The sequence below is a fragment of the Molossus molossus genome, unplaced genomic scaffold (assembly GCF_014108415.1).
Source record: "Molossus molossus isolate mMolMol1 unplaced genomic scaffold, mMolMol1.p scaffold_m16_p_15, whole genome shotgun sequence".
In the NCBI taxonomy this organism is placed as follows: Eukaryota; Metazoa; Chordata; class Mammalia; order Chiroptera; family Molossidae; genus Molossus; species Molossus molossus.
Window position 1 is genome coordinate 52,586,905 of NW_023425350.1, and position 12,709 is coordinate 52,599,613.

General features: G+C 51.5%; 1 protein-coding gene across 14 annotated transcripts in view; it reads left to right on the forward strand.

The window, feature by feature from the left end:
• The window catches only part of DYSF (dysferlin), a 208,834-nt gene that overhangs the window by 40,734 nt on the left and 155,391 nt on the right, over nt 1-12,709 (forward strand). For all 14 annotated transcript variants that reach the window (XM_036262777.1, XM_036262775.1, XM_036262784.1 and 11 more), the window contains exons 4-5: nt 3,370-3,475; nt 11,800-11,914. In XM_036262777.1, coding sequence (XP_036118670.1) covers nt 3,370-3,475; nt 11,800-11,914 — 221 coding nt within the window. The remainder of the gene's footprint in view (nt 1-3,369; nt 3,476-11,799; nt 11,915-12,709) is intronic.

Below are 12,709 nucleotides of genomic sequence, written 5' to 3' on the forward strand. Positions count from 1 at the left end.
AAATCGAGGGGTTTTATCGTCCAGAAGCTTATATCAGCCGCTCGTTTATTTATTTGTCATGGTAAATGTACGTAACAAATCTTACCATTTAACCACTGTTGACAAAGAGAGGTTTTATGGGTTTATTTGAGCCAGATTTTGAGGACATGCACAGAAGCAAAATTTCAACAGACTGAGAAAATGCGCCGGAGAAGGACGGTTTTGCTGTCCCTTTGATGCAATGGAATCACGGGAGAAATGTGAGGAAGGCACACGAGCTCCGTCGGTGGCAGATGGAAGAGGCAGGAGACAGCAAAGTGGGGAAGTCTCCAGGACAGGGTGAAAAGCAAAACGAGAGACACACACTTCTTTTACATTGGTGGGTACAGGATGGTTACTGGTTAACATTTACAGCACAGAGAGATGGCTGGTATTCGAGGAACAAGATGACAATGAAGAGTTGTGTGGTCTCGGGTGGTGCCTTCCAGGTGTAGGACAAGAAAATCACTAACGTTGCAAAGATGCGGTATCTTAGACGCGAGAGCAATGGGCCGGGCTTCATTAAGGTAAAGGTGGACTTTTGCTAAGGAAGCCATAGGCCTGTGACCTGAGCTTGTTGGGTTTATCCCGTGGCCCCTTTCTGGTCACACCATTGTAAGTGCACAGTTCAGTGACATTAACACCTTCACGCTGTGGTGCGACCGTCACCACCGTTTTTCTCTAGCACTTTTGAAAATCAAGTTTTTATTGAACATTATTGATCTTCACTCCCACTTTCTTCCATGCTAAAAATCCTAGTTTTCAGCACACGCTCATTTACTTTTCACGCAATATGTACCCCACAGTCTTGAGAAAAGAATCCAGTGCTACCACTAACCATATGATTCCTGGGAACAGTTTAGGATATTTTTGCAGTTATTTTTATCCTGAGGGATGTACAATCAAGTAACTCTGTTTTAAAGTCACCAGCAGAAGTTCTTTATATATAGTGATAAAGAACTATAACTTCATGCAAAGTTCATGTTGCTTTTAATTGTTTAGGGATTTGTTTTTTCTAGAACATTTTTGTCACCCCGAACTGGAACTCTGGCCTCACTAACCAGTAACATCCCTTCCCCCAGCCTTTTTTTTTTTTTTAAAAACCCTCACCCCAGGGTATTTTTCCATTTATCTTCAGATAGAGAGAGAGAGAGAGAGAGAGAGAGAGATATCGATGTGAGAGACACACATCAATTGGTTGCCTCCTGCACGACCCCAACCAAGGCTGGGGATTGAACCACAATCGAGGTACATGCCCTTGACTGGAATCGAACCCGAGACTCTTTGGTCCACAGGCCGACACTCGAACTGCTGAACCAAACCAGCCAGGGCTCCCCATCCCCCTTTCTCCCCAGCCGCAGAGAGCCACTCTTCTACTCTGTCTCTATAAACTTGCCTGTTCTAAGTACCTCATGTAAGTGGGATCATACAATATTTCCCTTTTTGTGTCTGTCTTATTTCACTTAGCATAATGTCCTCAAGGTTCATCCACATTGTAGCAGGTGTCAGAATTTCTCTTTTTAAGTCTGAATAATATTCTATTATTTGTATAGACCACATTTTTGTTTATCTGTTCCTCTGTTGATAGACTCTTGGGTTGCTTCCACCTTTTAGCTATTGTGAGGAATGCTGCTATGAACATGAGTGTACAGATATCTCTAGCCCGGCCGGTGTGGCTCAGCGGTTGAGCATTGGCCCATGCACCAAGAGGTGGCTGGTTCGATTTCTGGTTGTGGGCCTGATCCCCAGTGGGGGGCACACAGGAGTCAGCCAGTCAATGTTCTCTCTCATGGATGTTTCTATCTCTCTTTCCTTCTCCTTTCCTCGCTCTCTAATATCAATAAAGAAAAATAAATGAAAAGAAGTATTTCTTTAGGTCCTTGATTTTAATTATTTTGGGCAAATACCCAGAAGTGGAATTGCTGGACCATATTGTAGTTCTACTGCTGAGTTTCTGAGGAGCCACTGTACTGGTGGCTGCACCTCCTTTCATTCCTGCTAACAGTGCACAGATTTCCAGTTTCTCCACGTCTTCACCAGCATTGTTGTTTTCTGCTTTTTTTGATAGTAACCATCCCACTGGCTGGGATGTTGTAAGCAGCCAGTTTTAAAAATCAGCTAATTAGACAAAATAAATTAATAAAAAATTAAAAAAATAATAAATAAATTAAAAAATCAATTTAAAAAATTAGCTAATTAGCCCTGGCCGGGTGGCTCCATTGCTTGGTGTGTTGTCCCCTATACCAAAAGGTTGCGGGTTTTATCTCCGGTTGGGACGCATACGGGAGGCAACTGATCTCTCTCTCTCTTCCCCTCTCTCTCTAAAATCAATAAAACATATCCTCAAGTGAGGATAAAAAAAAGTCCAGCTAATTAGGCTAAGGTTGAAATTTTATTTCACGAGGCCATAAGAACCCATATTGAAATCAGTTGTCACAGAGACCAGTAGAAGGAAGGTCTCAGATAACAGGTGTGCTGTTTATACATTAGGGGGAAAAAGCAGCAGGTGGTGAGAGGACACCCGTGGCGGTTCCGTGGCCATGTGCAGGCAGCTCGCAGAAGTTCTGGGCAGGCACCAGGCTGTCATGACTGACCCAGGCCACTTGCTGCCCCGATGTCCTTCTGCCCCTGTGGAATGCAAGTGGCCCATTTCAGAGCTCAGGGAACAGAACCATTTCCCTTGGCATCTTTGAAGGGCCCCCTCACTGATCACATGCTGACCTACACTCTCCTAAGAGCCCATCCATTTATGGGCCCCTTCCCTCAGTCAGAGGCGTGGTCTCAGGTGCGTGTGGTGTGACAGGCCTGGGCCTCTCTTGGGAGTGGGGCATGTCTCCCCTGCCCCAGTTTTCTTTTCTCCTTGTCCCCAGAGACAAGAGGTCTGTTTGTTTTTCATTTATAATCGTTGCTGGCCAAGCTCTAGGAGACCAGTGTAGACGTGGGTCAGACGAGCTGCTGAGGCATGAGAGCAATGCAGACGTGATGGTGGAGAAATTGCCCCGTGCCCTCGGGATTGCTGAGGTCTGATGCAAGACGCTCTTAGGGGGGGACACCCAGGCAGACAGGGGCAGCTGGGCCGGGTCTCTGGGGAGGGGCAAAAAGGGATCAAAGTTGACCTTGGGGGAAGGGAAGATGTTCCTTGACCCTCTTGTGCAGGGAGAGGGACTGGCCTTCCAAGGATGGTGCGTGGGGTGACCGGGGGCAGGAGGAGCTTTGGGGGTCCTAGGTGACTGGTATTCCAGACAGAGCAGCTTGTCTGTGGTTTGTGTGGTGGTGGTGGTGAGGGGCATGGTGTGAGAAGAGCGGTCATATTAGGCTAGTTTTCTATGTTCTACGTTTCCCTCCTCTCAGGTTCCTGGGGGAAGCCAAGATCCCACTCCGGGAGGTCCTCGCCACGCCCAGTCTGTCTGCCAGCTTCAATGCCCCGCTGCTGGACACCAAGAAGCAGCCTACAGGGGTAAGTGCCATCCAGCCTCCGCATCGGGCCCAGGTCTGCCTTTCTGAGCCCAGAGCAGTGTCACCCTCCGGCTTCCAGCAACCAGGCCTGGCGAGAGCTCAGGGTGCCTGGGAGGGGCTCTGGGCTGGAAGAGATGGGAGGGGGTGAGCGGGAGCTGGGCCCACATGCAGGGCTCCAGTCATCCTCGCCTCACACCAGCTTGGCTTGCTCTTGGGACCCTTCCTGGGGTTGCCTTTCCGACGTCTTCCCAAGCTTCCTGCCGCCTTGGCTATGCCCCCACCCCTGTCTCCCTGGCAACCCTTCCTCACCACCCAACCCTCTCCTCCAGGTCCAGAATATCTGAGTCATCGGGGTCATAAATCACAGGGGAAGGGAGACAGACAGGCATCCCTCTCCCTTGGCACAAAGACCTGTCGGACCCCCCTCCTTTCCTCCATTGTCCTTGTCCCTCCCCCAGCCTTTCCAGTGTGCTCCCAGCTCTCCCAGACAATTCCCAGCCGTCCTCTCGGGCCTCCTGTTATTTTTAGTGAGCTAAATATACTCTGCAGGGTTCTTTCTTCCTGGTTAGTGGAATTCCTGACCTTCCCTCTGGGTCAGCCTCCCAGGATGCACAGGGGGAACTATCGATTTGGAAAAACTTCCTCCCTGTATTGACCGGCGTGGGGGTGGGGTTTCTGGGCTGTGTTCTTTCAGACAGAGTGGGGCTACCTTGCCCTGTGGAGTGTGTGTGTATGAATGTCAGTGTGTGAGAGTATATGTGAGTTTGAGTGTGTGTGTGTGCGCGCGCGCATGTGTGCATGCGTGTACGTGCGTGTGTGCGCTCCTGGAGAGGCTCCTGGCTGGCTTGGTGAGTCAGAAGTGGCCAGTCTGGGCAAAGCTCTAAATGGAATCACTACTGGGCAGTGAGACCTAGAGAAAGTCATGCAGTAAATCCATGTCCAGGTGGGACATGAATCAGAGGGTGCACTTCCTACATTCTCAGGGGTGGAAGGGACTTGAATGGACTGGTTTACTGCTCCTGATGCTGGAGCTTTCTCTGAGGAGTCTCAGGCCAGTGAAGGCAGAGGTTCTTCCTTGGTGGGGAGATGCCATTTCCCAGCAGAATCCATTCCTTCCTGAGCCCGTGCTCACTGGCAGAACATTCTGGTTTAGTGTACTCCCCGAGCCTGTCTCCATCCCCTCCTGAATCCCTTCTTGACTTCCCTTTGAACTCTCCAGTCTCCCAATGCTCCTAATTGTTTCTAGCTCCAACTTCCAATGTAGGTGTGTGGGTGTGTGGGTGTGTCCCCCCCCCCCCCCCCCCCCCCGCGCCACTGAGCCATTCTCTGACACTGGCTGGGTGTCCTACAATGCAACTCAGTTCTCACGCTGTCTACCTGGAGACAGCACCACACAATTCAGCTAAGGGCTCGGTCCCACCAGACTGCCTTCCCATCTCCCGATGCCAGCGGCAAGTCCAGGGTGTCACCTGTGCTTCTGACCGACTGGCTACAGATGGGAAGTTTCAATGACCTTGTCCTTGGGTTCAATTAATTTGCTAGAGAGTCTCACAGAGCCCAGAGGAACATTTTACTTACTAGATTACTGGTCTGTTATGAAAGGATACACTTTAGGAACAGCCAGATGAAGAGATGCACAGAGCAAGATAGGGGGATGAGGGTGAAGAGCTTCCTTGCCGCTCTCCTGATCTCCACGTGTGCTCACCAGCCCAGATGGCTTCAGACCCTGTCCTTTTGGGTTTTTATGGAGGCTTCGTTACACAGGCATGATTAATTAAATCATTGGCCATTGCTGATTAAACAATCTCCAGCCCCTCTTCCCTCCCTGGAGGTTGTGGTTGCGGGGGAAGATAAGGGGAAGGAGCCGTTGTAAATTACAACCCTCTAATCGCACGTTGGACTCTCCTGGCAACCAGCCCCGCCCCCCATCTTCAGGTGCTTTCCAGAAGTCTCCTCATTAACATCACAAAAGACATCTGTCTTTTCCACTCTTGTCCCTTAGGAAATTCCAAGGGCTATAGGAGCTCAGTGCCAGAGATAGGGTGTAAGACCAAATATATCTATCTTACTGTAAATCACAGTATCACATCCCTGGAGTCAAGAGGGATCCAGGGACTTCTGGACGGGTCGTTGTTCAGGGGATCCTGGAGAGGGCTGCCGCTGACTGCAAAGGTGCAGAGCAGTAATGGAGAAACGGTAGGCACCCAGGCAGCTGGTGAGAGAGATTTTGAGTCGGGGGATCTGGGTGCTGCCTCTCCGTGGAATCGCAGGGATGGGGCTCCTCCTTTGCAGTGTGTCTGGCCTCCAGCCAGGGTTTCTCGCCTCCCCTGAGCCGCTCACCCCTTCTCCGCTCCAGCCCCATGGGCTCTGCACTTGCTCCCTCCCAGCTCTGGGCCATCCACCCCTGAGGCAGAGCTGTTTTTCATGCTAAAAATAATTTTAAATATTAGAAGAAACCAAAACCATGAACATCAGCTTTGATTGACTCTTGGACATTAATCTCACAGTTAAAGAAAAAAAAGTCTTGTATTAACACAGTATGTTAGAAAATCAGAAAAATAATCAACTTACATACACTATGAAGAGATGAAATAATACTGATGGACTTTTATGTTTTCTTTAATTCTGGTTCCTTTAAGTATTAAAAAAATGTAAATTTCAAGGAGAATGTACATTTGCTACTTGTCCCTCCCCAGGCCTTCCCCACACTGTTGTCTGCTGAGATGGAGCTTTTCGGGGGGGGGGGGGGGGCGGCAGGCTGGTGACATCCCCAGAGGCCTCACCTCTCCGGCTCTCTTGGGTCCCGTGGCCTGTCTGCGCTTTGGCTCACCAGCTAGGAACCTGCTGCCTTCTCTTCCTTGGGCTGGGATCCCTGGTTGCCCATTAATCCTTCCGCTGAGCCTGTTAATCTTTCACAAACCGTGTCTCTAAGAAGGGGGTGTGAGAGCCAGAAGGTGGTGGGTGGGAGAGGAGGGCTGAGCGCGCTAGGTTTAGCCCCCAGCTGAGCAGAGTCTGGGGGAGATGGCCTCCCTCCCTGCTGCCCAGGAGGCTGCGCAGGCCTGTGGAGAGGGACCCCGCCCTCTTCTAGCCCTTGTGAGAGCACTAAGTCACAGTGATGCCCCAGGCAGGTCCCAAGGCCCTCTGAGCTGGGGCTTCCCACCGGGGACCTGGGGCTGGCTGCGCCCCGTGGGAGGCACTGGAAACTGGGGATATGACAGAAGGGACAGAGCCTTGCCGGGAGCTGCCGCTTCTCACTGGCCTTTCATTGAGGCCGATTTCTGGGCTGAGCCCAGTGGGCAGAGCAGGCCAGGCGTCCTCGATTGTAGCTCAGATGGCCTCAGGGGGCCAAAGGAGCCTGCTGATAGAGTGATAGGGGTGAACACCAGGCCCGTGGGATCCTTAGACAACCCTGGAAGGGCTGGGCGTCGGGCTGGGCAGCTGCAGGTGTATGTGGACTCTACTGCCTGTCACTCCGTGTTCTCACCTAAGTCCCTCCAGATAAGGCACCTGGGCTGCATGCCATGAAAAGATGCCGACTCTACACTCAGACAGATTCTAGACTGAAGAGAAGAACACTATCCTTGTCCTGGGGGTGCCTCCAGCCAAGGGGTGTGGACACACATGGGGGAAAGAAGTAGCATCTCACAAATGTCTTTCGAGAGAGAGCAGCCTGCTGAGGAGGGTCTGGCTACACCCTGGACAGTCGGTGTCACCTCAGCCTCGACAGCCAGGGTCAGATCAGAAGGAGAAACCTGCTGGTGGTGGGGTGGGTCGCAGAGCCAGGAGGGCCCTGTGTGTTGGCACATTGAGTGGGGCTGAGCGGGGCAGGGTGGGGGAACGGCCGCAGCGCCTGGGTGCATGACCGCTGGGAGGATCTGATGAGCTGTCCCTGGCTTTGCTTTTGGTTTCTTGGGCCCTCCTAGCCTGGGTGCCAGACTGGACCTTCCAGAAGTCTGTAAGATGGCAGACATGGGTGACTAAGGGTCCTGTCCCAGGCCAGCATGTTTGGGTGGACACATGACTGACTGATAATGGTAGGATGTCTCATGGTGGTGCTGGGGACTGCAGGCCAAGGTCGTGTGGTCTGGGAAAGCAGAGCTCACATACCTCCCCCAGGGAGAAAATCTTAGCTCTGCTTATGTCTGGGGATGGGGTCAGGGAATAAAGTATGATGTCACGGTGAGGGTGGTATGTGCTGCCTGTGGGGGGTCTCACAGGCCTGCCCCCTTTCTTGTAGATCCTCAGTGGTGCTAGAAGCCTCTAGTATTAACCACCTCTGGTCTTGAAGCCGTGGTCCCTGGAGCCTGTCCCCTGGTGGTGGGACCTGTCTTAGATCCTGGCTTCTAGGTCCTTTGAAGCTGCCTGGGATGTTCCTGTGGCTCCCTGACAGGCATATGAAGGATGGAGCTGGTGCTGGGCTGAGTCTCATTCAAGTGCTTGGAACCACCAACCTTCTTCAGGAGGTTGGTGTGGAGTTATCAGTGTGGAGGAAACCCCAGAGAGGGTTGCTGGGGGTGGTCTTGGGACTCTGGGGTTGCTGCTGCTTCCTGCTTCTCCCAGAGGGCTGCTCCTGGCCTGTGCTAAGGGGCTGACACCCAGGCCATGGTGTTACACTCCTGTAGCTCCAACCCTGCACAGAGATGGTATACCAGATGCCCCTGGGTGGGGCCGAAGGGGGTAGGTAGGCAGGGTGAGCCCTGAGAAATAGGGGATCTGGTACAGGGTCAGGGAACCTCAGTCACCAAGTGTTAGAAGAACCTGGGGCTGAAGGACAGCCAAGCTGTGCCCCCTTTAAGTTTTTGCTCAACTCTTCACCTCACTGGGTCCACTCAGACCACTTGATTTAACACTGCAACCTGTACTCCATCTGGCTCCTCGATCCCACGTGCCCTGATTTACCTCCTGTTTTCCTTCTAACACACTGTAATTTATATATTTATTTTGTTTATTATTTATTGTGTGTCTCCTCTGCCAGATGTCAGCTCTGTGGGGGTGGACCTTTGCTTTGCTCCTGGAAGTATCCCAGTGTCCTGATTTGCTTGGCCCCTTGCAGGTGCTTGGTACATATTTGTGGTGGGAATGAATAAGAAGATGAATGAATGAATAGATCAGGTGGGCCATTTCAGGTGGGGCCTCACTCCCTGTCTTTCAGGCACAGGACCTACTCAGGCTGAGCCAAGCAGACACTCCACGCCGGCCAGCCTCATGACATTTGGGGCCTCTGCTTGGTTGAATTCTCTGCTGCCATCATCTTGAAAGTCTTAGTACATTTTTAACAAGCAGCCTAAATTTCTACTTTGTACTAGGCCTGCAAACTATGTGGCTGGTCTTGACCTCACACCGCTCCTGGAGAGTGGGAATCAGCATGAGTGTGGGTTGGGTGGCCTTCTGTGCTGCCACGTGGGATTCCCGTGGTTGGAGCAGAAGTAGATTTCTCAAGTTTTCTTTTTTTTTTTTATCATCCTCACCCGAGGACATTTTTCCATTTTTTGTTTAGATAGAGTGGGAGGGAGAGAGAGAGAAACATCGATGTGAAAGGGACACATCGAGTGGTCACCACCCGCACAACCAACCAGGGCCGGGGACAAACTGCAACCGAGGTACATGCCCTTAGCGGGAACTGAACCCGGTTCTCTCCGGACCACAGGCCGATGCTCTAACCGCTGAGCCAAACCAACCAGGGCTCAGGTTTTCTTAACCTTGTGTTTTAAAATCAAGATTTGGAGAAAAGTGCCAAGAGTGGGATAAAGAATATTTTGCCCTAAACCATTTGAGACTAAGTTGCCAGTCTCCCTAAATTTAGTGTGTATTTTCTCTGATCAGGGACTTTTTCCTGCCGAACCATCACGCAGCCTTCAACACTGATAAATAACGTTGAGACAGCAATGCCATTGAGTCCACTGACTGCCTCCGGGTTTCATCAACTTCACCAACAGTGTCCTTTAGACCCAAAGGGCCCAATTAGGGATCATGTATTGTGTTAGGTGTTTTGTCTCTTTAGTCTACTTCTCTCTAGAGAGTTCCTCAGTCTTTCTTTGACTTTTATAAACCTGCTGACCTTGACATTTTTGGAAATATAGGCTTGTTACGTGGAGACTGTCCCTCAGTGTGCGTCTGATGTCTCATCATTAGATCTAGGTTGTCACCTGGCAGGAATGCACGCAGCGATGCTGCGCTGTGCTCACGGTGTCCTGGAGTGGTATGGTTTCACCGGTTTCATTACTGTGTTATTAAGCTCGCTCATTTGGTTAAAGTAGCATTTGCTGGGTTTCTCCACTAACCCTGAACCCATTCCCCTAGGAAGTAAGAATTTGAGCGGGAGGTACTTTGTGGAAAGACTTTTACCCAGCAGTTTTAACAACCATTGTTGCTTCTTGATCCGGTTAGTTATTGTTTTGATGGTTGTTAAATGGTTGTATTCTAAATCAATTATTTATTTTTCTGCATGAATCAGTTGACATTTCACTGTAAAAAAAAAAAGCTTTCTTGCTGTTTTATTTACTTATCATTTCCATATGGATTCATGTATTCAGTGATTTAATGTTACTGTCATTTATTTTCATGTTTAAATTGTCTCAGATTTGGCCACTGGCAGCCATGGACTCTGTGTCCTGCATTTTCCTATTATTCTTTGAGTACTTCCTTGCTTTCTGACATAAAAAATGTCCCAGGTCATCTTCTACCAATCCTGCCCTAACCCTGGAATTAGTTGTTTTTCCAAAGAGAGTGAATTGCCTTTCAATGAAGTGGAGAAAAATATAGGTGTCCAGATCCACCCTGGACCTGAATTGGAGTCTCCAGGAGTCAGGCGGGCTGTTGAGGGGTCTGGGTATTTGGAGGGGGGGGGGGGTAGAGGCTGTTCTTCCTTCTTTGGGTTGCAGGAGCATGGGGTGTGAGCACTGGGCACGTGGCCGTGCGAGTGGCGACACCTGGTGACGGTTTAGGGACCTGCTGCAGAGACTAGGCAATTCCTCCACCAGAACTTCCAGGGGCCTCATTGCCTCCCAGGGGCCTCCTCCAGGGTCTCCTGGGATGTGGAGCTGGCTTTGGCCCCCTTCCTTGGTGTTCTGAGCCCCACCCTCCCACCAGCCCTCATTCTACTTAGCCTGGCCGCCCCTGCACAGACCCCAATCGGGAAGGTTCGAGCCCCAGAGCTGGATATACATTCAGGGTCTTGAGCATCTTCTGTCTCAGAATTTGCTCCAGGAGTGTCTGGGCATCCCTGATACTCAGTGGAGAGAGATGCCCAGTGAGTTATACTAGAGCCATGCGGACGATATTATACATCATTAACAATTATGTTTATAAAGGGTGTGTCAGAATCAGGGGAAGTGCTTATTGTCTAATGTTGTCAAATAAAAGCATTTTATATATGGCAGAGCTGTACACTGTTTAAAACGACTAGAGAGAATGATATCAAAATGTGAATATGATGGGATTATAGCAATTTGTTTTCTTTTGCCTTGCTTTTTTTCTTTAAAGTGTTTGAACTTTCTTTTTTTTAAAATAATTAATTTATTTTTGTTACAGATGTTTCTCCTTTTCTCCCCATTGATTCCCCCCTCCTCCTCTCTCCCCACCCTGTCCTCAGCTTTGTTGTCCATGTCCATTGTTCATGCATATAAATTCTGTGGTTTATCTCTCCCCCACCACCCTCTCTTCAGGGTATTGTCAGTCTGCACCCCACTTCCACATCTCTGGGACTACCCCATTCCTCAGCCTGTCCACATGAATGCTGTGACCAGTCACTCTCCTCTTGGCTGGTCAGAGCTGGAGCAGCGGGAGGTGAGGGGGGACAGGGAGAGAAGAGGGCACAGAAAGCCCCGCTCAGACCTCGGGCCGAGCAGAACGAGGCTCAGCCGTCTGGAGACACAGAGGAGGGCTCTCGACTGCGCAGACTGGTCGAGGGGCCTTTCCCCTGAAGGCAGGCCTGGGCTGAGAGTTGAAAAACCCTCAGGAGAGGCTGGATTGCTGATTTATTCATAGAAGTTTATGGTGTGCTCTGTCAACTCATCTAATCTTCACTGGACCCACGGGGAAGTGTTATTGCTATAGAGGAGGAAACTGAGGCACAAGAGGTTACAGATCTCGCCCAAGGTTGCACAGCTTCTGGGTGGTGGAACCTGATTTCAGATTCTGTGCTCTTAACCAGCTGACTACATTGATGGACCCCTAGGGGTGGCTTTGCCACCGCCTCCTGCGAACCTGACCCCCTCAGAGCCATCTTCCTTGGTGGAGAGATGAAAGGAACAGGAAAGATGGTGGAGGGCAGTGGTCTGAGGCTGGTGCACTAACCTGCTGTCCCCTGACCCCCATCTCTTCCAGGCCTCGCTGGTCCTGCAGGTATCTTACACGCCGCTCCCTGGAGCTGTGCCCCTGTACCCACCCGCCACTCCTCCGGAACCCTCCCCGACTCTGCCTGACCAGGATCTGATGGCTGGTGAGGAGCTCTCTGGACCTGGGCAGGGCCAGGGGAAGAAGCCCAGCCAAGGCTCCAGAGCCTGGGAGCTGGGGCACAGTGAGGCTTCAGCAGCATGTGCCTCCTCCCCCAGGGTGGGGGCGAAGAGGGGACACTGGTGGGTGGGAGTCCTGAGGGCTGCCTCTGCCACGCAGGGAAAAGCCAGGGGGCATGCTCCCCCAGGTGTCACCAGGACTGGTGTGCGGACACCCTCCCCGATCCAGCTGTCCAGGGAGGGAGCTGTGCCTGGGCTGGGATGGGGGCTGTCCCAGGTGACATCTGGGGTTCCACCCACTTCCCAGAGCTCAGTGCTTCCCTGCCCTGCCACCTAAGCAGGCCTTCGGTGATGACATGTGACAAAAGAGCTGGATTTTCCTTAAAAGAGCTCTGGGTTGAAGTCAGGGGACATGAGTTACAGTCTTACCTTTGACACCAAGTAGCTGTGTGACTTTGGGCTGGCTACTCTCCCTCTCTGGGCCTATAGTTTATCATTGGCGAAAAGAGCAGACAATTAGCAAAGTCAGCTTACTTCACTGGCCTCTGCTGGGCTTGTCAAGGGGGGGACCAAGCCCAGGCGGTGGCTTAGCAGTGCGGGGCCGGGTGGACCAAGCCCAGGTGGTGGCTTAGCAGTGCGGGGCCGGGTGGACCAAGCCCAGGCGGTGGCTTAGCAGTGCGGGGCCGGGTGGACCAAGCCCAGGCGGTGGCTTAGCAGTGCGGGGCCGGGTGGACCAAGCCCAGGCGGTGGCTTAGCAGTGCGGGGCCGGGTGGACCAAGCCC